This window comes from Eublepharis macularius, chromosome 6 (assembly GCF_028583425.1).
Source record: "Eublepharis macularius isolate TG4126 chromosome 6, MPM_Emac_v1.0, whole genome shotgun sequence".
NCBI classification, from domain to species: Eukaryota; Metazoa; Chordata; class Lepidosauria; order Squamata; family Eublepharidae; genus Eublepharis; species Eublepharis macularius.
In genome coordinates this window covers 3,635,337-3,660,679 of record NC_072795.1, presented here as the reverse complement: position 1 = coordinate 3,660,679, position 25,343 = coordinate 3,635,337, and the positions used below count along the sequence as shown (strand labels likewise).

The window sequence follows — 25,343 nt, the reverse complement described above, 5'->3', positions numbered from 1 at the left end:
ACCCTCCCATGTAGGTGGGAGCAGGGTGTGTGTGCCTTTTTCTTTTGAAATTGTGGCCCCCTTTCCTACTCCTGGCAAAAGAGAAAGCGAGAATGTTCTGGACATTTCGCTGCGAATTACCTCCTGCTTCTGCTGTTTTAGAGAAGCCATTTCTCTCTGTGCAGGGAAGTTTTCCTATCAAGAGAGGTAGAAGGTGGTGTTGTGCTTGTCGTTTTTTGCAGTGGCAGATGCTGCACCCCAGGATTGTATGAAGGGGTGGATTCCTTACAAAAGTTGCAATTCTTTCTACTCAGATTATAGGACTGTGTCAGAAGAAATAGCTCTGAGAGACACCTTGGTAAGGAACTGGGACTATAGACTAGGCTACTGGGTATTGTCTGCTGATGAAGATATGTACCTACTAGCTAGTTCAGCATTGCTAAAGACGTCATGTTGATTACATACACTTTAAATTCAGAAAAGTTCTGCCTACATCTTCAGCTTTTTGCTAGTTTTTCAAATTTCCTGCTACTGTACCCTGTTGTGTCTGTTTTCGTTGAATGTCCCAGCTGTTGATCATGTTGTATTTTTGCTCTCTGAATGTCCTAGCTATTGATTATATTGTACTCATTTGCAGTATGTAATCCGTCTGGAATCTCAGTGAGAAAGGTGGACTATAAACAAAAAGAACAATAATCATAATTTAAAGGCTTGGAGGGTTGAGTGAGGCGCGTCAATCTATCTTCTGTGACTTACTCAGAACACACCTTAAAATTATTTCGGCATAATTGATGTGGTTCCAGCCCATCAGTTCTCCATTGTGTTTTTAGTCTGATCCCAAACCCTCACCATTGCAGGAGTAGTAGCACAGAATGTCATATTAAAATGAAACGAAGTTTCTCATAAGCATGAAAATTCCCAAATAAGATGCAGAAATTCTTTTTGGCTCATGTCCAGAATTCCTTCTTTCTAAAGGAGCTTTGTGGCAGGACCTCTGGCAGTTTTCTTGTATTCCTGTCCATTTGGGGTTTGGGTTTGTGTGGTTCTTGTCATTAATAGTTATTGTTTGTCTCATATGGTGGTACTAATGCTGTAAAATATTTTTCTTTTTTAAAGCCAGCCTTCACCAATGGCTTCCAGGTTTTGTCTGCTCATTTTTCACTAACATAAAAGAGTAGGAGGGACAGGGCTCATTTCGAGGGGGAATGCACAGGAACACAGTTCCAGCCGTTCCCCAAAGAGGTCACATGTCAGGTGGCCCTGCCCACCTGACTCTCGGCCATTTTGGGCCCATTTCGTCCTGGATTGGGGCCGAAATGGCCCGGATCAGACCTCTGACGGGTGGTGGATCACTCTCCTGTTCAGCAGCGGCCCAATCCTGACCATTTTGGGCCCCTTTTCAGCCATTTTCAGCCCCCTTTTGCCATTTTGGGACCAATTTTGGCCCTGAATGGCCAGGATTGGGTACAAAGCAGCCAGGACAGGTGATGTCGGTGGGTGTGGCATATGCAAATCAGTTATGCCAATGACACATTGCCAGTGATGCCAAGGGGCGTGGCATATGCTAATGAGTTATGCTAATGAGTTGTGCTGATGAGTTCCTCCAGCTCTCTTTCTACGAAATGACCCCTGAGGAGGGGAGAAGGCGAACTTGAAAGCACAATTCTTCAGCAAGTGAAAAACTTTGATTTCAGTGGGTTATGACAGGCTGTGGTTACTGTCTGTTCAGTGTACACTTCAAGAGCATATTTTGTAACCGTGACCCTACCAGTGCAATCCTAAGAAGAGTTACTCTGGCCTGAGCCCATTGATTTTAGTGGGCTTAGACTGGAGTAACTTTTCTTAGGATTGCACCGTTCCTTATGCAGAATTCCACCTCCCTCATTTTTTTTTTAGTAGGGCCTGGCATGGATGCTGAACAATCCTGATTAATGGCTTTGGGAGAGAGAGTAGCAGGGCTTTTTTTCTGGGAAAAGAGGTGGTGGAACTCAGTGGGTTGCCCTCAGAGAAAATGGTCACATGGCTGGTGGCCCCGCCCCCTGATCTCCAGGCAGAGGGGAGTTGAGATTGCCCTTCGTGCCACTGTCTGGAGATCAGGGGGCGGGGCCACCAGCCATGTGACCATTTTCAAGAGGTTCCGGAACTCCGTTCCCCCGTGTTCCCCCTGAAAAAAGCCCTGAAGAGTGGTATCCTAGATACTGGAACATGTGCTTTGCTTTCGTGTGGACTGAAAGAAGGTGCTTTTGTAGTCTGGATGTGAGCAACAAAAAGGGGAAAAAACAGGGTCTGAGCTCTTGTAATAGAGAGATTGCAGGTAGCCATGGTGTTGTTCCGAAGGGAAGACTGAGTTCAAAACAAAAAAATCCAGATGTTGAATGCATATTATTAAGACTGGTCAAAAAAGCACCAGCGTGGGAGCGTTTCAGTTCTCCAGAACATTTCATCAGGTGAAATGTTTCTTTCTTTCTTTTTCTCTCTCAGAAAAAGCAAATGGAGGGGGTGGGGGAGTGATGTTTAAGGCCTTGAAGAGAAGCCCTCTTGTACCTTATATAAGATGTGCTGCAAATTTTATTAGGTTAAGTGGCGGTGTCTGGAGCTAATACTGTTGCCCTGGGAGCCGTTGGGGAAGAAGGAGGAAAAAGCTGAAAATCAATCCATCAGAGTTAGCTCGAATCAGCTGCAAGGTCTTTAAAAAGCTGAGAGCAGAGGAAAGTAGTCTTGAATTGCCTTCTCACAAGGAGGGTCATTTGTTGACCTTGTGTATGTGTTCTTTCCGTGTGCCTGGGGGAGAGGGGGCATTTGCAACAGCCAGAATTCGAGGCAAGGAAATCCCCTTCCGTTGCTTACTTTATTGGTCACGTATTGCCAATCGGAGAAGTGGAAGATCCAGGCGGCCGTAAGGGTCCTAAAGTGGTGCAACCTGGAAGGAGTTAGCAGGATTTGTGCTTGTCATTCTGCTTGGCTCTTTGCGCAGAGCTTCCCAGTTCATGTGCTGCGTGTGCGCAGCGTGAAACCAGAGAGGTAGCTTGGGCTCCAAACCTTCGGCAAGCTCATCTCTTCATACTGGCGAGTTCTGTTATGCACACCAAGGCGCGGGATCCCTGCTTGTGGAGACTCCGTTTGTACTTCTTTACTATCTGTACATTTTTTTTCCCAAACAGGTTCTGGGGCTGCGCTGTGAGACAAATTAGGCCTTGTCTCAGCGAGGCATCCCTGTTAGGACCTGAACCCAGAGCCACCTTCAGTAGTGGGCCCAAAGGCCGCCTGCCCCAGAACTGCACAACTGAGGTGGAAGGAATTGCCTTGCCCTTCTAAACAACCCACATGTTCCTCCTTCCTTCCCTCTACAGCCTGCCAGGCTAAGCCACACCTGCATCTTTGCCGAGGCAACAGCTGGAACAGCTGGCCCTGCTTGAGTCGCTCCTGAACCCATTCATGGGTTCTCTGCCTTTTAACCTGCCTGCCTTTCCTTCCGCTTGTTTGTTCCTCTTTGGGCCTGCCAGCTTCTCTACTTGCCTGTCGGACTTCTCGGTTCAAACTCCAGCCTGTAACTGATTCAGTCTTCAATAATGGTTAAGTGGTTGGGCTGCAAATCAGCACTCTGCTGGTTCGAATCCCACTGCTGCCATGAGCTCAGCAGGTGGTCTTGGGTCAGCCACTCCTCTCAGCCCAGCTCTCCAGCTGTATTGTGGGGATAACAACACTGACTTTGTTCACTGCTCTGTGTGGGTCACTAATCTGTCTAGAAGAGCTGTATATAAGTGCATAGTGGTTGGGCTGCTTTAGCATAGTGGTTGGGTTGTGAATCAGCACTCTGCTAGTTTGACTCCCACTCTTGCCGTGAGCTCAGCAGGTGGCTGGTGGGTAAGCCCTCTCCTCTCAGCCCAGCTCCCCAGCTGTATTGTGGGAAGAATAACAACCCTGACCTTGTTCAGCAGAGTGTGGCCCGATCTGTCTGTTGTTGCTGTTGTTATTGTTCAGATAGACCCTCCTGTATGGACTTGTCTCAGCGTTTCATTCTGCTTCTTATGCTGGGAGGTGCTCTTTGGGTACTGAGTTTCCTATAGCCCAGCAGTATCTATAGAACTTGGGCGAAGGGAGAAAAATTTGTAATTGTATTTGCTACTCTAACAGCAGTAGCAGATGGCAAAAAAAAAAAAATAGGATTTTTTTAAAAACTTCCTTCAACAACTCATCTTGCTGTTTGGCAATGCATATACTTTTTCTGGCAGTGTGTGGCTGTGTGCTTCTTTTTTATCCCTATTAGGAGAGGCGATTTTGCCGTTTGATTTGATTTCCCTCCCCAAACAATTTGTGGTGATTTAGTAGCAACCGAGAATCCTTGCAGGGAACCTTCAAAAGCTTGTGTTTCTTTGAAAGCCGGGCTGAGCGGAGCCGTTAGCTTCACAAACGACCCTCGATTTAAGCCTCTGCTTTGAAATCTATTCATCCTGTTGCTGCCTTTGGCTGGCAGGCACTTTTGGCAAGGAAGGAGAATACCTCCCCCCACCCCCCATCACTGCAATGTAGAAGAGGTTAGTATAACAAAAGCCTCTATTGCAAATTGGGAAGGAATGGAACTTCTCTCATCTGAAGCACCGAGTCCAGTTCTGAGCAGTTGAGTTCAGGGGGGGGGGGGACTTAAACAAGCTGGAGAGCTCCCAAGATGATAAAAAAGGAGGGTCTGCACGACAGATGTAATCCTTTTAGAACATTCGGAGTTGCCTGCACTGCACCTTCACTGCTGTTTAACCCCAAGGTACCTCTTTCTTTCCGTGGACGAGCACAAGCGAGCAAGTCTGTAATATTAAGGCACAGGGCTGATTGGCTAGCATCTGGGTTGCCACCAAGGAAGCCACCGAGTAAAACCTAGAAAGGTGGGCTTATAAATAAGCTAAAGAAGGTCCAGTCAAGTAAAACTAAGAAATGGGGGGAAAGGTGATGGCGGAACCAACTTTTTGGTAACTTTGAAGCTGGGAGGGAGCTGAACTCTGCTGTTGAGCTGAATACAAGTCCTTTGCAATGAGAGGATGAGGCTGGGAGAGGTCAAAGTCCCGCTTGGTGGTTAAGAGCGGCAGGACTCTAATCTGGAGAGCCAGGTTTGATTCTCCACTCCTCCGCTTGAAGCCAGCTGAGTGACCTTGGGTCAGTCACTTAAGAGCAGCAGGACTCTAATCTGGAGAGCCAGGTTTGATTCCCCACTCCTCCGCTTGAAGCCAGCTGGGTGACCTTGGGTCAGTCACTTAAGAGTGGCAGGACTCTAATCTGGAGAGCCAGGTTTGATTCCCCACTCCTCCACTTGAAGCCAGCTGGGTGACTTTGGGGCAGTCACTTTAGAATGGCAGGACTCTAATCTGGAGAGCCGGGTTTGATTCCCCACTCCTCCGCTTGAAGCCAGCTGGGTGACCTTGGGGCAGTCACTTTAGAACGGCAGGACTCTAATCTGGAGAGCCGGGATTGATTCCCCACTCCTCCACTTGAAGCCAGCTGGGTGACCTTGGGGCAGTCACTTTAGAACGGCAGGACTCTAATCTGGAGAGCCGGGTTTGCTTCCCCACTTCTCTACTTGAAGCCAGCTGGGTGACCTTGGGGCAGTCACTTAAGAACGGCAGGACTCTAATCTGGAGAGCCGGGTTTGCTTCCCCACTTCTCTACTTGAAGCCAGCTGGGTGACCTTGGGGCAGTCACTTAAGAACGGCAGGACTCTAATCTGGAGAGCCGGGTTTGATTCCCCACTCCTCCACTTGAAGCCAGCTGGGTGATCTTCGGTCAGTCACAGCTCTCTCAGAGCTCTCTCAGCCCCACCCACCTCACAGGATGATCGTTATGACAATAATAATAACTCTGAGTAGACGTTAAGTTGTCCTGACGGGCAGCATATAAATCAAATGTTGTTATTATTATTACTCCTCTTGAGCATGATTAACTACAGACTTTCAGACCAGACAGGTGGTTGCAAATATCTTTCTTTCCAAAGCCAGATTTTGGTGGTGTTTTAGGGTTGTAAAGAGCTGAGTGGAGTGCCAAGTGAAAGATTTTGAAGTTTCCATGCAACAACAGAGACAGGTTTTTTTTTTTTTAATCCTGTGCTCAAATGCAGGCTGCATCATTAAAAAACCTTTGTTGTTAGGGCTTGTAAGAGCTCTGGCTTGCGTTGATTGGAATGAGCTTTCCCAAGCTGTCAGTTCCGTCGAGAGCGGTTATGGAATGCAGACGAACATTCCAGCTGCCCAGAAGCAAAGAATAAAATGCTAGTTCAGGAGAGGCAGAGACAGGTGGGGCGGTGTGCCTTTGATGGGCAGGGGTTGAACGGAAGAGGCAACACTGTTATGGTTTGGGTCGGCTGTTAGAGCTCATGTGAGAAAGTTAAGTGTGGGAATGGTAGGTGTGAACACTTGCGAAGCCTTGAGGTTAGCTTGCAGTTTTAAAAAGTGGCCAGTTGGCTTTCCCACCCCCCTTGAATTGAGTGCACAGTATAGTTTTTATTAAGTAGGGGACCTATGAAGACTTGGGGGAAAGGGGAATGCCTCTTAACCCTCACTGCCCCTGCCTCCACATGTTGGCTTCGTGCCCTTACTTCCTATTTTCAGTGCCCCTTGGTTTCCCTTCCTGGTTCTCCTCCTTCCCAGCCCCCCACCCCACCCCGTGCCCTCTGCCCCTCCTTGGCCTCATGTTACTTTCCTAATTCTCCATGCTGTTACCTCTGGCTGACTTCTCATAAGGGTGAGGGGCCTCTGTTGATGTTCAGGCAAAAGAACAATTCACCCAGTGCTTCACAAAAGCCTCTAAGCTCTTCAACAAATGGCACAGAAGTATTTGGCCATTTCCGCACAGCCCTGCCTTTTCCCCAGTTTAGGTCTGTGTTTTGCTGAGTTGCCCTGACAACTCATCCTCCACATGCATTACCCACAAGAGTGGCAGGACTCTAATCTGGAGAGCCGGGTCTGATTCCCCACTCCTCCACTTGAAGCCAGCTGGGTGACCTTGGGTCAGTCACTTAAGAACGGCAGGACTCTAATCTGGAGAGCCAGGTCTGATTCCCCACTCCTCCACTTGAAGCCAGCTGGGTGACCTTGGGTCAGTCACTTAAGAACGGCAGGACTCTAATCTGGAGAGCCAGGTCTGATTCCCCACTCCTCCACTTGAAGCCAGCTGGGTGACCTTGGGTCAGTCACTTAAGAACGGCAGGACTCTAATCTGGAGAGCCGGGTCTGATTCCCCACTCCTCCACTTGAAGCCAGCTGGGTGACCTTGGGTCAGTCACTTAAGAACGGCAGGACTCTAATCTGGAGAGCTGGGTCTGATTCCCCACTCCTCCACTTGAAGCCAGCTGGGTGACCTTGGGTCAGTCACTTAAGAACGGCAGGACTCTAATCTGGAGAGTCGGGCTTGATTCCCCACTCCTCCCCTTGAAGTCAGCTGGGTGACCTTGGGTCAGTCACTTAAGAACGGCAGGACTCTAATCTGGAGAGCCGGGTCTGATTCCCCACTCCTCCACTTGAAGCCAGCTGGGTGACCTTGGGTCAGTCACTTAAGAACGGCAGGACTCTAATCTGGAGAGCCGGGTCTGATTCCCCACTCCTCCACTTGAAGCCAGCTGGGTGACCTTGGGTCAGTCACTTAAGAATGGCAGGACTCTAATCTGGGGAGACGGGTTTGATTCCCCACTCCTCCACTTGAAGCCAGCTGGGTGACCTTGGGGGTCAGTCACAGCTCTTTCAGAGCTCTCTCAGCCCCACCCACCTCACAGGGTGATTGTTGTTGTGGGGATAATAATAACTTACTTTGTAAACCGTTCTGAGTGGGCGTTAAGTTGTCCGGAAGGGTGGTCGATAAATTGAATGTTATTGTAATTGTAGTAGTAGTAGTAGTAATAATAGTTTTGGTTGTGAGGTCACAGGAAAGCCTCCTGACAGTCACCCCCCCCCCAAAAAAAGCGGTTTTGGAGGGGAGGTCAGGCACTGTCATCATCATAGACTAAAAGCACCTGTCCCCCTTTTATTTATTTATTTATTTTTACTTTGCACATGCGTGATTGCATGTGGCAACTAATGCAAGCAGGCTTCGGCGACTGAATGGAAATTTGAAAGAAGGAAGGGAACGAGGTTCAGGGAAAGAGCTGGGTGGAGATTGAGAGGAGTGGGAAGTTTCTTCAGGAACGCTTCAAATTTGTATGCCAGAAAATGCAAAAGAAACCCAAAAAACAAAAACAAAAAAACCACCCACCGGAAACCTGCTACAAAAGAAATAATCGAAGCAGGTGCGGTCCCGGTAAAGATGCAGAAACCTGGTAACAAAACAATATGCACATGGTTGGCAAGCGATGCCGTGTGCATGCTTGGGGAAAAGCTGCCGCAGTTCCAAGGGCGAACCGGCCTTTGTCCGTGACATAGGGTCCTTGCCAGTGTGGTATGCGGTTGCCTACCAACCCGCAATCGGAGGCCACGATGTTGTGACTTGGTCTTGTGATTTCTTATTCAGCATGTGTGTTAAAATCGTGAGCTCTGTGCTTGTGCAGACATCACTTCTATAATTTTAGGAGTTTTTAAACCACATTTTTTGTTGTTGTTTTCAGATTTCCCCCTTGCAAATCTGGAGTTACCCCGGATTTGCAGCAATATCTGCCCATTCTTGCAGTAGCCCCATTATATCTTTAATAACAGCAGCAGCAACAACAGTGTGCTTATATACTGCCAGTCTGGACAGATTATTGAATGGCCTGCCCAAGGTGACTTACTTATTTGTTTGTTTGTTTTCAATTTTTATTCTGCCCACCCCGCACAGGCACGCTCAAGGCAGATTACGCTCAAATAAAACATTACAATATAATTTATGCTTTAAAATAATTTAAAATGACAATAACAATAACTTGCAGCATACATGGCAGGAGTGGGAGTCAAACCAGCAGAATGCTGATTTGCAGGCCAACCACTTAACCACTATGCTACAGCAGCTCTCTAGTCTTATGGTGGGGCCACAGTGGTAGATAATTTGATAATGCTCTCAACTTTCAGAACTCTGTTGAATTGATTGGGGATTATAAACTCTCAAATAAATAAATAAACAAACAAATAAATAAATAAATAAATGGATTAAAGTTAGTTCAATGACATTTCAACAATCTGCCTTCTTGGAGAGGAAAAGTATTCACTTTCGTTGAGTTTTTGACATGCCGCTGCTGGTGAAATATAAGGATATTGAGGCTTCCAGTTATTGGATGTGTCGGATAAAATGGTCCCAGACTCTGTAAGCCTTCTTCCCCAAACTGAGTTTCATGTCCAAATCTCCATTTGATATTTCTGCATTAAGCAAACGTTCACAGCGCTGCCCTGGACCTACTTCCCCAAGTGTAAGGACTTTTGAAACCACAATGACTTTTCCAACCCAAGGAAAGTGTTCCGCACCCAGGGTTTTGCTTCCCAATCGTCATTGTCTTCTTCCTAAAACACAACTTTCATTTCTGCATCGTCTTGCCCTTCTAGAAAATGAATCCATCTGCTCCGACATCGTAAGATGGAAAGTAGAGAGAAACGAGTCCAGGAATTGGTGCCCTGACATGCCGGGTGCTGCGTATTGGAGGGAAGACGCCTCAAGGCACTTGCTCTCATTGAGAGTGAGAAGTGTGTTAATCCTTTAATGGTAGGGTTGGCATGAAGGTTAGCAGGTGTTTTGTGAATCCAGCAAGCGACCAATGCCTATTCCTTGCACACCCAAGAAGAAGAAGAAGGAAGAGGAAGAAGAGTTGGTTTTATACCTCACTGTTCACTCGGAGTGCCTTACAATCACCGTCTTTTCCTCTCCGCACAATAGATACCCTGTGAGGTAGGTACTGAGAGCTCTCTGAAAGAGCTGTGACTGACCCAAGCTTGCCCAGCTGGCTTCAAGTGGAGGAGTGGGGAATCAAACCTGATTCTCCAGATTAGAGTCTTGCCGCTCTTAACCACTACACCAAACAAGGTTGATTTCTGCGATTAAAATGGTTTCTGTGCCACTTTTTCAAGTAAAAGTTGCCTAAAGCGTCTGTCAGTCCAAACTTCTCAATAAAGAACAACCTGCTGTGTGAGCTGAAACAACAAGAAATCCAACATATCCAAACAACCAAAACAGCAGAGGAGAGCAAATATAGATCAATGGAAGGCCTAAGGAAATTTGTTTTTAGCTTATTTATTTTATTCATTTATACCCACCTTTCTCCACAATGAGACCCAAAGTGGCATACACCATCCTCTTTTCCTGTATTGTCACAACAACCCCGTGAGGAAGGTTAGGCTGAGTGTGTGACTTGCTCAACATCATCTGGCAAATGTCCATAGCAGAGAGGTGCAGGGTCTTATAGATCCTAGTCCAGCACTCTGACCATTGCCCCATGCAGGCTGTACCTGATGCCTAAACATCAAGAAAGATACCTGTGGGACATCTCCTGGAGAAAAGAATGTTTCTTTGGCCAGGTGCCATGGCCAAGAAGTTCTTGTCTCAGATCAGATTTCAGTGTTGAAGGAACCCAGTAAAGGGCCTGCAAGGCAGAACTTAGTGCACGGAAGGGTTTGTTTGGGATCAGACAGTCTTTCTAATATTCTTAGTCTTGTGACCCTCGGAGCTTTACAACCAGAATTCTGAACTGTGTCCAAAAGCACAGTGTTTGCCAGACAGAAGTAATACCTTAACCGTAGTCTGTCCTTGCCTGCAATCCTGTTGCAGCATTTTGGACCGCTTGACATTTCCAGAAGGTCCAGAGGGAAGTCTGCATAGAGTGGATTGTAATATTGTGGGCTTGAGCATGCCGGTGGACAGCTGCAGCAAGGACATCCCGTTCCAAGCAAGCACATGGGGGCTATGCTAGCTGTTGTTGGTCAAAAGTGTTATGGGCCCAGGAATTAACTGCGCTTCCTTTTAATGATAGTGGATTACTAGAACCACCGAATAAATTGAGAGATCACTCTCCTTTGATATGAGGGACGTCCAGCAAAAAGCCCTCTTCATGTGCCAACACACACACACACCAACACAAAATCTCTGGTAAAAATAGGAGGCTGCAGGGAAACCTGCCAACAAAGCCTCTGATCCCCATGGAAACATCTAGGTCAGTCTACTATCTGGAACAATTAGGAAAGTTCTAGGGTTTTTGTTTTTGTTGTTTTGGTCTGCAGACCACTGGATTTTTCTCTCTCTCTCTCTCACACACACACACACATGCGCGCGCACGCACGCACACACACACACACATGCACACTTGGCTTTCTTGCCTGTTCAGTATTGGATAGCAACTGCAAAGGAGCACCACCGAGAAAAACAAAATAACGCTGCATTTGAACTAGCGCCAGGGATATGCAAGTTGCAGCTGTCTTGTTTGATCTGTGATAGCTCATGCACGCTTGTATGTCGTCCCTTGATGTTGCAGTCAGGCAGGGGATGAATGTGCATGCTTAGTTTAGCCCTGATGAGCCAGATATGTGCTTGATCTGCAACTGCATGTAACACTCTGGAATTAGTAGAGGACCTTGTGGCTTCCTTGGCCATCCTAACTTTCAAGGGGGCTGTGCTCTAGCAAAGTTGCTCTCCAGCAGCTGATCTCCTGCAAAGTTTATCTTGGTCACATTCATTATCGAAGAGGGACACTTCTGTCGTGTTTTGCCTACATCTGGCTGCGACAAAGGATCCTTCCCCTCTAGTTGAGGAGGCCGGCCCTCCTTTGCTTGCTCCTTGTTCCCTTTTCATGTGGTATTTTCTAGAACGCCTTCAGGGAGGATTTGATCATTAGATGAACATTGCCTACTTGAAGAAGAAAAGAGCCACCATCTGTCTGAGCCAAGAGACGGCATAACGAGACAGATCTGTAACTAAATAAGCTCACATCTGTTTAGCAGAACCATCAAAAGGCAACTGAAGGACCTAATGAGAGGCACATGCTGATAAAACCAAAGAAATATGGAGAGAGATCGGCTGCCAGCGATTTTGCCGTGCTGGGCCAACCCAGGGATCCTGCTGCAGCTGCTGCTCTCTTTGCTGATTTTCAGCCTTCCGGCGGGGTTTCTCTTTTGCAAGCACCAAAAAGAGGCCAGCCAGTGTGGATTTATGGTTACAGTGTGCAGCTAGGAATCTTTGAGAACCGGGTTCAAATCCCCACTGTGCCCTGGCCCAAGGGTGACCTTCAGCCAGTCATGCACAACCTACCCCTACAGAGCTGCTGTGAGGATAAACTGGAGGAGAGGAGGGTGTAAGTCATTTTGAGTCCCAGTGAGGAGAAAGACATAAATGAAAATAAAATAAATGAAAATAAAATAATAAAAGGTGGAGGAGATCTAGATGAACAAAGAGAATCACCTATTTTGGAGCCTACATACTACAATTGGACTGGTAGGATAGAAACATGTGAGGCAGTGCGGGGCTCAGACAGGGATCCCTGATGAACTAGGAAGTGGCTGACTATAACAGATAAAATACAGAGCCTGGCGTAAGGCCCTGTGTTTTTAATTTTACTATTGTGTACACCACGTAATAAACATTTATTTTGATTATATATTATCTGTTGTAGCTTGACCCTTGCAGCTTCTTCAGCATATTTCGGGCTGAGTTTTGGTCCCCCCCCCCTTTGTGTGTGTGTGTTTCTTTGTTAGCTATGCCTCCAGGTCAGCAGGTCACAGAAGAACAGCAGGCATACTCAGCCCTCTAGCCAGTGGAACCAGTCGTCTCCCATGTCTAAGCTAGCTTTTGGGCACCACAATTTAAGAAGGATATAGACAAGCTGAAACGTGTCCAGAAGAGGGCAACGAAGATGGTGAGGGGTCTGGAGACCAAGTCCTATGAGGAAAGGTTGAAGGAGCTCAGTATGTTTAGCCTGGAGAGGAGGCGACTGAGAGGAGATAGGATAACCATCTTCAAGCACTTGAAGGGCTGTCATATAGAGGATGATGCAGAGTTGTTTTCCACTGCCCTAGAAGGTCAGACCAGAACCAATGGGTTGAAATAACATTAGGAAGAACTTACCCACCCCCACTTAAATGCCATTCTGGAGACTCTTGATTGAGCGGAGTGGTTTGTGTTGCTTAGCTCTTTCCCCGCTGGTCATTTTGCTCCTCACTCAAATTCGTTTTGTCCATGTTACATTCTTCCCCACAGGGTCAATGTTTTGTGGATCCCACAGGTGAGAAAGCGGCATAGAGTGACCCTTCTTAAGTCCCTTAAGCGCCAGCCCTTGGGGCCACAGCTCAGTTCAAATCTGGAGACTCCCCTCTCCCCAAGTGGGTGCATTTCAGAGAAAAAAAAACCTCCAGAGAGGCGCTTTGTGGTTCTCCTCCACCATATCATCCAGTTGGGCCCTGAGCTTCATGGTCAAGTGGAGATTAGAACTTGGGTTTTCTCACTTCCAAACCCTAAACCTAATTTTTCCCCCACCATGTGGAGGGAAAGCCTTTCTCCAGCAATACAAAAACAGCAACTTCCTGTCATGTCTGTCCCCCATCCATGCCATTACTTGATGCTGAACCAATGTTTCATGCTATAACTTGATGCTATATTGCCAATGCCGTAACTGTTTTGCTTTCACGGGCTTATTGAAGCTGCAGGTGTCTTATCTAACGGACTGTAGAAGCTCTCAGAGCTTTTGACCTTGTACACTGCTCACTCCCATGCGCTTCTGTGTTTCAACTTTGATCTCCTGCTTTCTCAGTGTCTAGACTTGATAGTGCAAATATGTGAGACGTTCTCAGGGCGAGTTCCCACCAACAGTCCTGTGTTGCTGATGGGAGGGGGAAGGAATGAATGTGTGAGTTAAGAGGAAGAGTTTTCCCACGTGTTGCCATTCCTGTCAACCTGTTCTCACTGCTTAGTTGCTTACTTTGCTTCTGAGTAACTCTATGGACGTATCTGTGGAAATGAGCTGATTCCTGAATGAAACCTTCTAACCAAGAACCTGGATTCTTACTGTGATGGTACAGGGGTCTCTCTGCCACAGCCTGTCATCCATAGCCTGACACTTCCTTAACCTTGTTGAAAAGCTTGTCTTTATGCTTCAAGAGGAACCTACAATTGTGTAGTGTGTGTGTTTTGTGCCATCAAGTCGCCTCTGACCGATGGCGACCCTATGAAGGAAAGACCTCCAAAACCTCCTATCATTACCAGAATTGCTCAGATCCTGCAAACTGGAGGGCATGGCTCCTTTCATTGAGTCCAGCCATCTCGTTTTAGGTCTTCCTCTTTTCCTACTGCCTTCCACTTTTCCCAGCATTATTGACTTTTCCATAGAATCTTGTCTTCTCATGATGTGACCAAAGTACGATTGCTTTAGTCTTGTCATTTTAGCTTCTGGGGAGAATTCAGGCTTGATTTGATCTAGTACCCACTTATTTGTCTTTTTGGCCATCCACGGTATCCGCAAAACGCTCCTCCAGCACCGCATTTCAAATGAATCAATTTTATGCATGTGAGCTTTCTTCACCATCCAACTTTCACATCCATACATGGCAATGGGGAATACCAGAATTTGGATCATGTTGATCTCGGTTCCCAGAGAGACATCTTTATCTTTAAGTATATTCTCTAGCTCCCTCACAGCTGCTCACCTACAATTACATTAATAAATTATCAAAAATTATCTCTTGGCTTTTCAGTGTGGAAATGAAATCCGTGTTCTCAGTGAATGCCTAGATAGAAATTCGGACTGAAAGGGGTAATACTGTCATTGGTTTCTCAGCCATGAACTTCAGTAGTTTGTTATTCAGTATGTTTGTTTCAAACCATGAACAGTCTTCAGCGAATGGGAGGAAATTTCCACGCGGCCTTCTTGGATCTGAGAGGAGATTTGGATTCTGTTGGTAGGGATTGCCTGTGGTCAAAACTGCCATCAGTTGTGGACTGTTAAATGCAGGGCGGGTGCCATTTGGACAGGCAGCCAAGAGCTTCTCTTCCAGGGGCAGCAAAGGCCTGCCAAGGTTTCCTGTATGCACCATTTTTTTTTATAGTGACAAATATGACTGAGAGACAAGATTGCATCTCTGCGGCGTTAGGTCCAATGTCCCTCTATTTCTTCCCATGGCCTACCAGATGCCCACAGATTAACTCAAGATCCAGTATTCCATAAAAAGTGGTTTGCACAGATATACTGCCTCTGAACAGGGCGGTTCCCTGTCTATCACGGCAGCCTCGTCATTTATTTATTAAAATATTTACATCCTGACTTTTTCTGGCAACCACCGTGGCTCAAGGCAGACCTGATCGGCAGGCAAGAGGCAATTCGGGTTGAGATTAGGATTTGGATCACAGTGTTTTCATTCTATCCCCCCTCCCACACAATGTTACACACTTCTCCTTGTATGTATATATGAATGAATAATAACAATAGTAGTAGTAGGAATAATAATAATAGCGACGACAATGATGAGGATGATAATGCAATGAATAATGAAAGTTAGCGACCAAGCAGCTTCCATCCCTTGTTGTTATATTTAATTGCAGGCACATAACATTTATTCTCCAGTTAATTCCAGTTAAACAGATATTCTTCATGGATTATAAGTAACATTGCCCTCCTCTGATGGGAATGCCCCCTCCCAAATGATTCTGAAAATCTTTGGGGGTACGTTTCATCTTCTTCATTGTCCCGAAAGAAACTTTTTATCAAAATACATTTTTGCCTCTTTCTGCTTCTGCACGATGTAAAGTGTTCATCTTGGGCATTCGTATAGCATAAATAATATAAGAAAAACATCAATAATCTTTTGAAAGAAAAAGTCTTATGTAGCATGTCTGGAGTTCACAGAATTGAAATCAATAAACCTTCCGCACAGATTGAAAAGAAAGACTGTAATCAATAAACCAGGTAACATTTCTACATTTCATTAAATTAATCTTGGCAAATGTTTCCCCTAAGTTTGGAGCATGACTGCAGATCTTGCTGGCTGCTTTTACATTTGAGAAATGTTCCTTTTTACTGAAGTATAAGGATGCGATTTTGGCTAGATCGTTTGTATCAGACATTTCCTACCCTTGGTTCAGAATGTAAAGGACAAGGGAGTAAAGAAAACATGAGCTCCTACGGTGGAGGCACCAGAAATGCATGTTCTCTGGGTTGGATTGTGTGGATCTGTTCTGCTTATGGTGGCGCTGTCTTTCTGATGTGAGAGGGATAGCGCACAGATGTATGAGCCGAAGGCTCCTTGGGCCAGAGGAAATGGCCACTGATAGTGGAACAGACCCTTATGAATTAATCTGTTAAAATATTTCTATACTTCCCTCCCTATGTTCCTCCACAGCAACTTCGCTAATCTGAACAGGGTCTCCTGCAGGTGCCACCGTGCACGTGGGCAAAATCGACAGCCGCTCGTACACGGGCTTTCCCTGTGGTGGCTCCTACCCTGTGGAACGGCCTGCCTGAGGAGGTCGGGAGAGCCCCCACGCTCCTAGCTTTCCGCAAACGATGTAAAACTGAATTATTTAAAAAACTGTTGTATTGTAGGGAGGGGGCTCACAGATGATCCACTGATAAATTATGAACGATAGACCTCACTGTTACATGGCCTTACGTGCTATCTGTTGTTTTTAATATGTGCTCCTATGAGCTACCTATGCTTCATGTTGTCTAATATCAGTCCTAGAATTGCTTATGTTCTGTTTCAGCACTTTGTATTGGATCACTTCTAATGCTATATCAAAAAGAGTCCAGTAGCACCTTTAAGACTAACCAATTTTATTGTAGCATAAGCTTTCGAGAATCAAGTTCTCTTCATCAGATGCATGATCCAAATCTGATGAAGAGAACTTGATTCTCAAAAGCTTATGCTACAATAAAATTGGTTAGTCTTAAAGGTGCTACTGGACTCTTTTTGATTTTGCTACTACAGACTAACACGGCTAACTCCTCTGATTCTAATGCTATGTCTTTGTAAACTTGGGTTTATTTACCCTATGGCATTGTTTATGGAAATGTCCTTGACTGTACTAATCTCACACTGTGTAATGCACCTTGAGTCTCAGTGAGAAAGATCCAGAGGAGTTAGCCGTGTTAGTCTGTAGTAGCAAAATCGAAAAGAGTCCAGGAGCACCTTCAAGACTAACCAACTTTACTGTAGCATAAGCTTTCGAGAATCACAGTTCTCTTCATCAGATGCAGTGAGAAAGGTGGACTATAAATGACATAAATAAGAAATAATAACCTGGTTTCCCCCCCGAAAGGTGGAGAGAAGCAGTTTCCAGAGTTGTGTGGTTTGGCCCTCTAAATTTTCACTTGCACTGGGCAATCTACCTTGGATCTCAGTGAGAAAAGAGGATCTTCTAACCTTGGTATCTCTCTTCCTTTCCCTTTCTGTGTTTGCACTTTCCATTCCTCCAAGTGCCCTGTCATGAGAACATGTATATGTTTTACAGATCTCTTTTCGTAGACCTGAGTGATGTCTCACCCATCATGGCTACCGCCCAAGAACTCCAGCGAGCCTGTTGGACATGTGACGGCACGGATGGAGACCACCCACGCCTTTGGGACTCCCAGCATCTCTGTTTCTACTCAGCAGACACCAAAGAAGTTTGCTCCGGTGGTGGCCCCCAAACCCAAGTACAATCCCTACAGACAGGCCGAAGGGGATGGTAAGAAGAGCAGCTTTTATATGCATTTTTTTGGTGTTGGAAGGAAGTATGTTTCTGTGAGTCTGCATTTTCTTCCAAGAAAGATCAATGCTCTCTACCCTGGTAAAGCCAGTTGCAATGTCCAGAATAGATAGAATATGCTTGCAAAATCTTCTCGCTTTGTTTCATGTTTCCTGCTACTAGTAACGAGGAAGGGTTGCTGAGAGACGCTGGGCTTGGAAAGTCCTGCTGAGCCTTCCACGGCTGGTTTGTGAGATTCTAGGGACTAGCCACACATTTTCAAACTCAGCCACGAGGTTAAGAAACCCAAGGGGAACAACAAGAAAGCGGAGCTAGACAATGCCAAATTGCATACTTGCAAGGTGTGTGGTTGTACAAGTAGATCTATGCAAGAAGTGGAAAGGAAAGGGAAAGGAAAGTTGGATTTGTTTTATGGACCTGGGATTCTACGCTCTTTTTTTAGCCCATAGCAGGTGCTATCTCCCTTTTCTGTCGATATAATTAGTTTCATGATATAATAATATTTTACTCAGTAACTCTGCTAGAAGCCATCTGGTTTCTTTTAAAAAAATGTATCCAAAGAAACGGAAGATTTTCCCCTCCTTCCCGTGTCAGTGTTTGTGAGTGTATCGGTTTTCAGAATTCAGGTTGCTGGAAGAAAAAAAATCGGCGTCTTTCTGTGGTTCCTGGGCTTTCACTGGTCCTGCCAAGACCATTCCTGTAACAGAGTGGAGATCGCGCTCCGGAGGCCACACAGGAACTTTGGTTGAGCTGCTCTCTCAAAGTGGCATCCGAAACATGCTTGCTCAGGTTTTGCAGCCATATTTGAAGATACACTTTTCTGTCATTGGACATTACTGAATATAAGTTAATGTTTTTTTAAAAGAAACATTAAATCTCTGAGGTCCACGATTTGTTATAAATATATAATGCAAAAGTGCAGGTTGAAAGTTTCTGAACAGTAATCTGTATTAATTTATTTTATCCTGCCTTTCTCCCCAATGGGGACACAGTGCCGCTTACATCGTGCTCTTCTTCTCCCTTTTATCCTCACAACAACCTTGTGAGGTAAGTTAGGCTGAGAGTGTGTGATTGGTAGGGGTGTGCACCCGAAAAATATTCGGGTTTCCCGCTTCGGGTTTACTGAAGCAGGAAAAAGCTTTGGAATAAACCCTGAAATCCGAAGTGGTGTGCTGCTTCAGATTCGGGTTTCTAAGTCGCTTCGGTATGCTTCGTAAAGATTCGGAGCATACTGAAATGATGGGAGAGGGGGGAGGCCATCCCACCCTTAAACTCCCACCCCCACCCCACTTACCTGGTCAGGCTCCAGCTGGCCTTCCCTGCCGCCGCCGCCGCCACCGGTGTGGCTGTCCAGCAGACAGGGCCTTCCCTGCCGCCAGCACTGTGCTGGTGCAGCTGGCCAGCAGAGAGGGCTGCCACCACCGGAAGCCAGAGGGGAGGCAGTAGGGCCTCCTCCTCCAGCAGGTGCCAAGTAATTGGCGTAGGGAAGAAAGAGTGGGAATGGTAAAGTTTAAAGGGCCCTGCCGCTTGTGAAAGGGCCCTTTAAACTTAACTCCCGGGACCCCTGTAGCTTCCCGAAGTATTACAAATGCTTCAGGAAGCTTTGCTTCAGGATTTCTGAATCTGGCCCCGATTCGGAAATAGCAAAGCTTTCCGAATCGAGCCCGATTCGGGTATTTTACCTGAATTGGATACCCGAAGCGCACACCCCTAGTGATTGGCCCGAGATCACCCAGCAAGCTTCCAAGGCAGAGTGGGGATGTGAACCTGGAAATCCCAGATCCGAGTCTGACAATCTAACCGCTACACCATTCTGGCTCTCTATGGGCTATATTAACTGATTGTGGCTGCAATCCTAAGAACACTTTTCTGAGAGTAAAGACCATTGAATAAAACAGGAGTTTCTTCTAAGTAGTCAGGTTTAGCATTCCTCCCTATGAGTCTAAGAAAAAGGATGTTCTTGCTGTGGCAGAGTACAGTCCACCTAGTTCAATACCTTTTGCCGAATTGCCTGCAGCCATGATAGAGTCCATAAGAATACAGCAGTCCGCTAGGGCGCTGGGTTCTTGCCTCTTACCCATCATGTCTGGGTCAAAGAGTCTCTCTACGCGAGACATCGGACACATGAAGAACACTTGTCGGGAGATGCAATGTTAACCGGGAAGGATATTTTAAAAAGAGAGCTGGCAGCAGGGCAAAGGCTTTGTTATATACTGGAGCTGTGTGAAGAGGCTGTGAAATGCCTGAAGGGAAACTTCAGCTCATTATGACCTCTCCAGGTCAAAGCCCGGCTCTGGAAGGCAGATCCAGCCCATTTCCATTCCTTGCTGCCCTCTGGTTGCCATCCCACCCAGTTTTATACCGGAGATGTGAAATTGATGGAGCTTTAGGGGAGGCAAAGATGAAATAAACAAACTGTCTGAGGAGTGATCCTCGCCTGCTCTGTCTTTTAAAACTATGCCTCCCAGCTAACATTACGTCTACCTACACTTGACGAATACACACTGAGGTGTCTCATGTGGAGAAACTCAAAGTGATGCCTGGCTGCATAGAACTGGATCTTTTATTAAAAAGTCAGAGAGAGAGAGAAAGAGAGAGACAGAGAGAGAGAGAGAGAGAGAGAGAGAGAGAGAGAGAGAGAGAGAGATTGAAGATAGAAAAACATGCAAAGATGTTCAATTTGTGTAATTAATCCATATTACAGGATTTAGAGTTTCCCCCCTCCTAAACGGTGGGTGGTTTTGATCCTGCTTTCTGAAGTCACTCGCTGCTTAAATCTGGTTCGGGATAAGGCTGTCCTCTCCAACCTCAAACAAGGTTAATTAGGCCTCGGAAGCAGCTGACTTAGGTTATATTGTGGAGTCTTGAAAAGGGAAAAATCTAAATTACGTGGCTCCAACAAATCTCATCTGTGTAATTTTTCTTTTCCGAGTCTGAGAATGGATTTGGGTCAAGGCAGGTTCCAAAGCACCACCTCCTGGCCACACTAGCGGTCCAGTTTGGACCCCTTCTGGGTCACGGGATGTCTCCCACCCTTGCTACTTGTCTTTCCAGCACCAGTGTGAGGGTTAAGAACTTGTGTATTAAGAAAGCTGAGTCATTGCTTGCTGTATACTCGTGAACTGCATACTCATGTTTTCTTTTTTGAAAAGAATGAACAGTTGCTTAAAAGGGAAGTGAAAGTGAGAGGGAGGAGGAAAGAGAAATTTGCAAGACTCTGTAGCACCATGTCTTCACTTTTACGAAGGAGATGAATGTGTCTCTGACTGGTTTCATGCCCTTTTAGCAATATGGGGCCAACATGTATCTTTTTTTCTTTTGTCCTGCTTGATGTTTTTCAGATGGGTAATTTTTCACTCAAACATAATACAAAATTTAGCTGGAGCGGCAAGGAGCGAAGCTTTAGAACATTCTACGTTGCACAAGCAGCAGGTCAGCAGCTCAGAGCTAAACTACTCGAGATGCCTGACACGTGTTGTGTTTCCACAAGTTTATCTGGGAAGTGTAGTTGGGCCCTGCCCATGAGCTCCTGGAGGAAAACCCGAGCAGAGCGGAATTTTGCAAGAGTGTCTCTTGCAAAAATCCACTCAGGTTTTCCTCTGGGAGCTTGGGGCTGGCGGAGGGGGGGGTCATGTCAGAGCAGCAGCAGGGCCAGAAGGACGGGAGCGAAAGAGTCAGCAAGGAGAGCCCAAAGCTGACAGATGGCTAGCAGCGGCAGAAAGAACTGCTGAGGCTGCTGCCACCGCATCTGCTAGATTCAACCATCCCTTCTCATAGACATGGCAACATGGATCCAGGGTTGGGAAAGTTTTTAAACATGGTGGTAACAACAACAACAACAACAACAACAACAACAACATTCAGTTTATATACCGCTCTTCAGGACAACTGAACGCTCACTCAGAGCGATTTACAAAGTATGTCATTATTATTCCCACAAGAATAATCACCCTGTGAGGTGGGTGGGGCTGAAAGAGCTCTGAGAGAGCTGTGACTGACCCAAGGTCACCCAGCTGGCTTCAAGCGGAGGAGTGGGGAATCGAACCCAGCTCTCCAGATTAGAGTCTTGCACTATTAACCACGACACCAAACTGGTACTGCTTGATCCTTTTGAAATCTCCTAGTATGTGGTCTGGCTAGATATGAAGGTGACTCACAGTACAATCCTAAAAAGAGTTACTCCGATCTAAGCCCATTGATTTCAGTGGGCTTAGACTGGAGTAGCTCTTCTTAGGACTGCACTGTAAGAATGTGGTTTGTAAACACAGAGGTATGATGATCCCCCCACCGTGGTTTGGCAAATCCTGGACATGCCAAGTCCATAGAGTTGTTCCTGTCTGAAGTGTTTGCCACTGCTCCAACTGGATTATTCTTATTCTGTAGCCAGAATTGTGACTACTAGAGTTTACAGTAATTGGCTGCTGGAGGACAGATTGCCCTAAAAGTGGGGTAGACACAAAGATCATTTATTTATTTATTTATTTATTTATTTATTTATTTATTTATTTATTTATTTATTTATTTATTTTATTAGATTTTTAGTCCACCCTCCCCGACAGGTGGGCTCAGGGTGGAGTACAGCATTTCAATTTACATAAATACAGTTAAAAACAGATAAAATAAAACAGTGTACAAAAAAACATTAAAACAGTATACAAATAACATTAAATACAAAAAACATTTTGTATCCCCCACCCTGGTTTGGGTTTACATGAGCCACCCTGGACTTAGGGTAAAATAAGATGGTTGTCTTCTTCCTTCCACCGACTGGTATCAATGTGCAGTGGCATAGTGTGGGGGGTGAGGGCAGAGGGGTGGCCGCCCCGGGCGCATAATATTTAGGGGGCTCTGCACACAGGAGAGCCTGCGCTGCCTGCAGTGTCCTGGCTGTCTGCTGCAACGACGGGGCGGCCGGCTCACTGGGCTCTGAGCTGGCCAGGCTATCCTGCAGCTGAGGAGCGTGCTGAGCTGGTGGCAGCGGCACAGGCGGCTGCCGTGGAGGGCTGCCTGGTAAGGGGTGGGGAGGTGAGCAGCCAGAATTGTGGGAGAGCTCCCAAGGGGGTGGCCACGCCCTGTGTGATGAAGTGACATCACCACGCAGTCCTGGGAGCGCATGTGTGGTGCCAGGGGCACCACCTCCTGCCGGGTTTTTCCCTGGGTGCTGCCAACCTATGCTATGCCGTTGTCAGTGTGGGAAGGTGCTTTGCTGTATCAGTCATTCAAAGGGAAAACACTAGGGGATATCCCTATTAACCAAGGTAGACTAAAGAACAGCAAGGATATAAAGTGCAGTCAAAAACTATTCAATTAATATATTTAGAGTTTGTTAAAGTGCAAAAATGCAATACAATACACTCAATAAATACAATAGATATATCAATAAATATTGCTATCAGTAAATATTGCTATGCAAAATCAATTCATGTTTGTCTGTCCAATAGATTTCAAAAGTTCTGAAATGTTTTGTAATCACAAGAGAGCACCAGGACGTAAGGGGGGTGGAATTCTGACTCGCTGGTCTCCACTAGGTGAATATAATGCCAAGAGGCGGAATTGCCATTCAACCAATCAAAAACTAGTTCACACTTTTTGAAGCTTCTTTTTAAAAAAGAAAAGCATTGTTTTGTTTAGCCCAAAGCACATGTGGGATTCTGGCTGGAATTTTACCTTGTAGTGTTCCCCCTGTTGTCCGTCCGCTCAGCCCTGGGTACTTTGGCCTCCACAGCAAGCCGGCAAGAAGCAGGTCCTACCGGAGAGTTCACCACCATCCTCTTTCCCATCCAGCCCTGGAACGGGAAAGCAGGAGGGTTGAGCTGCTGCCCCATTCAGGACCCACAAGGACTCTGGGATCAAAAGCAGAACTTCTCTGATGGCCAGACGCCCGAGAACAATTGGCAGGTGAGGGTGGGTGGGACTAGAAGTTCTGCTCCCAGGGGCAGGGCCAGATCTACGGTTGCCAGCGCCCAGGGCAACCGTAGTCAGGCTAGTTGTGCGTGCTCATAGGGTGCGCGTACTCCTGGCGCTGCGTGATGACGTCACTCCCGGCGCGCCACGAAGCTGGCGGCGGCAGCAGCGCGAGTGGCTCGGAAGCTGCCTGTGCCATTCACCTGCCCCGCAGGACAAGGGGTGGCTAGCTTGCTACGTGCCCCTTGTCCTGAGGAAAGGCGAACAGCGCAGGCGGCCTCCAAGCTGCCGCCGCCAGCTCCGTGGCGTGCCGGGACAGCCAGCTTGCCGCGGGGGCGGGGGGAAAGGCGAATGGTGCAGGCGGCCACCCAGCCTCCCGAGGCAGGCAAAAAGCAGTGCGGGTGGCTGGGAGGCCGCCCACGCTGTTCGCCTTTCCCGGGGCTGGCAGCGCGCTCCCGGGGCTGGCAGCTGCGCCCGGCGCCCCCTCTTTGGCAGTGCCAGGGGCAGACTACCCCCCTACCCCTCCCCCCCGGTCGATCCAGCCCTGCCCAGGGGGTTATATTTATAGTAGAGGGTGTCCTTTTTGTTCTTCTAGTTCCTGACCTAGACCAGTGTTAGGGTCGTTGAAAAAAGTAGAAGGTTTACATGAGCCACCCTGGACTTAGGACCAGTCTTGGAGACTTGTGCTAGCCAAGTCTTTGGACTGGCGTTTCTCCTTGCCTTGGAAGAGTGTGGCAATTGCAGTGTGCAGTGTACAGGTTAAAAGTGATGCACAGCATGAGCAATTAGAATCATAGAATCACAGGGTTGGAAGGAAGCTCGAGGGTCACCAATCCAACCCCCTGCACAATGCAGGGAATTCTCAACTACCAGTGACCCCCCTGCTCCATGCCTATTATTTCCTCCCCTTTTCTGAAAGTATCACCCTTTGAAGCTAAATTCGCCCTGCAGTACAAATTCTGTCCCCTGCCAACCCCCCTTTGCCGGCCCGGCCACATCGGTAAATTGGCATGGAAAGCGTATGTGAGAGATTTCTTTTTGGTCAGAATCGTTTGGCTCCTCTGTGGAGCCTTTTTGATCTTTGCAACTCTGCTTGGTGGCCCTCCTCTAACAGGAGCGAAATGGGTTTGGAAAAGAGAACTGACTCGTTCTCTAGGCTCCGTTATGTGGGAGATCTTGGAAAACGAAGCCGGCACACTTTAATGGCGCACGAAGCCCTGGTTTTCTTCCTGGTGTCTTTGCCACCAGCTAACTTGGCTGTTGCAGACAGAAGGCTGAACAATCGGGAAGGGCGGAGATTCCTTGTAAGGGTTTTGTGGACTTGGAGGTCTGATTCCAAGAAACCATTTGGGAGCCTTCATTGATTTCTGCCTAATGATATCCCCTGCTGGTGCAGTGGAATGTAAAGGCGGCTGGTGATTAAAGCTGGTTGGAGTGACAGAGTGCCAGACTCTAGCAAGGGTGAGCCTGTCCTCTGACACACGCGGGTTGCACCCCTGCGCTGCCGATTACTTTTGCACCCTGAGCCTATAAAAACCCGTGTCTCCAATGGTAGAGAGCAGTATGCAGAATCTTAAGGGGGGAAACCAAGCAAGCGAGCAAGCAGGAATATGCTCTGTTCTTGTTGGATTTGGGGCAAAGGGTTAACAAATGGCTACACCTGTCGTTATCCTGCCTGGTAACTCTCCTGACAAATGTTAAGCAGCTTGAATGGCATGCAAGGGGTAGAGAGGGTGGACCGAGAGAACTTTTTCTCCAACTCCCATAATACTAGAACAGAAGGACATACAAGGAAGCTGGAGGAAAGTAGATTCAGGAAAGACAAAAGGAAGTACTTCTTTACACAACTTGTGGGTCAAATGTGG

General features: G+C 46.8%; 1 protein-coding gene across 2 annotated transcripts in view; it reads left to right on the top strand.

Annotated features, from left to right (window-relative positions):
- LPP (LIM domain containing preferred translocation partner in lipoma) overlaps positions 1–25,343 on the top strand; it is a 429,725-nt gene that overhangs the window by 176,088 nt on the left and 228,294 nt on the right. For both annotated transcript variants that reach the window (XM_054983496.1, XM_054983497.1), the window contains one exon: positions 17,338–17,553. In XM_054983496.1, coding sequence (XP_054839471.1) covers positions 17,361–17,553 — 193 coding nt within the window. In that variant the 5' untranslated portion in view covers positions 17,338–17,360. The remainder of the gene's footprint in view (positions 1–17,337; positions 17,554–25,343) is intronic.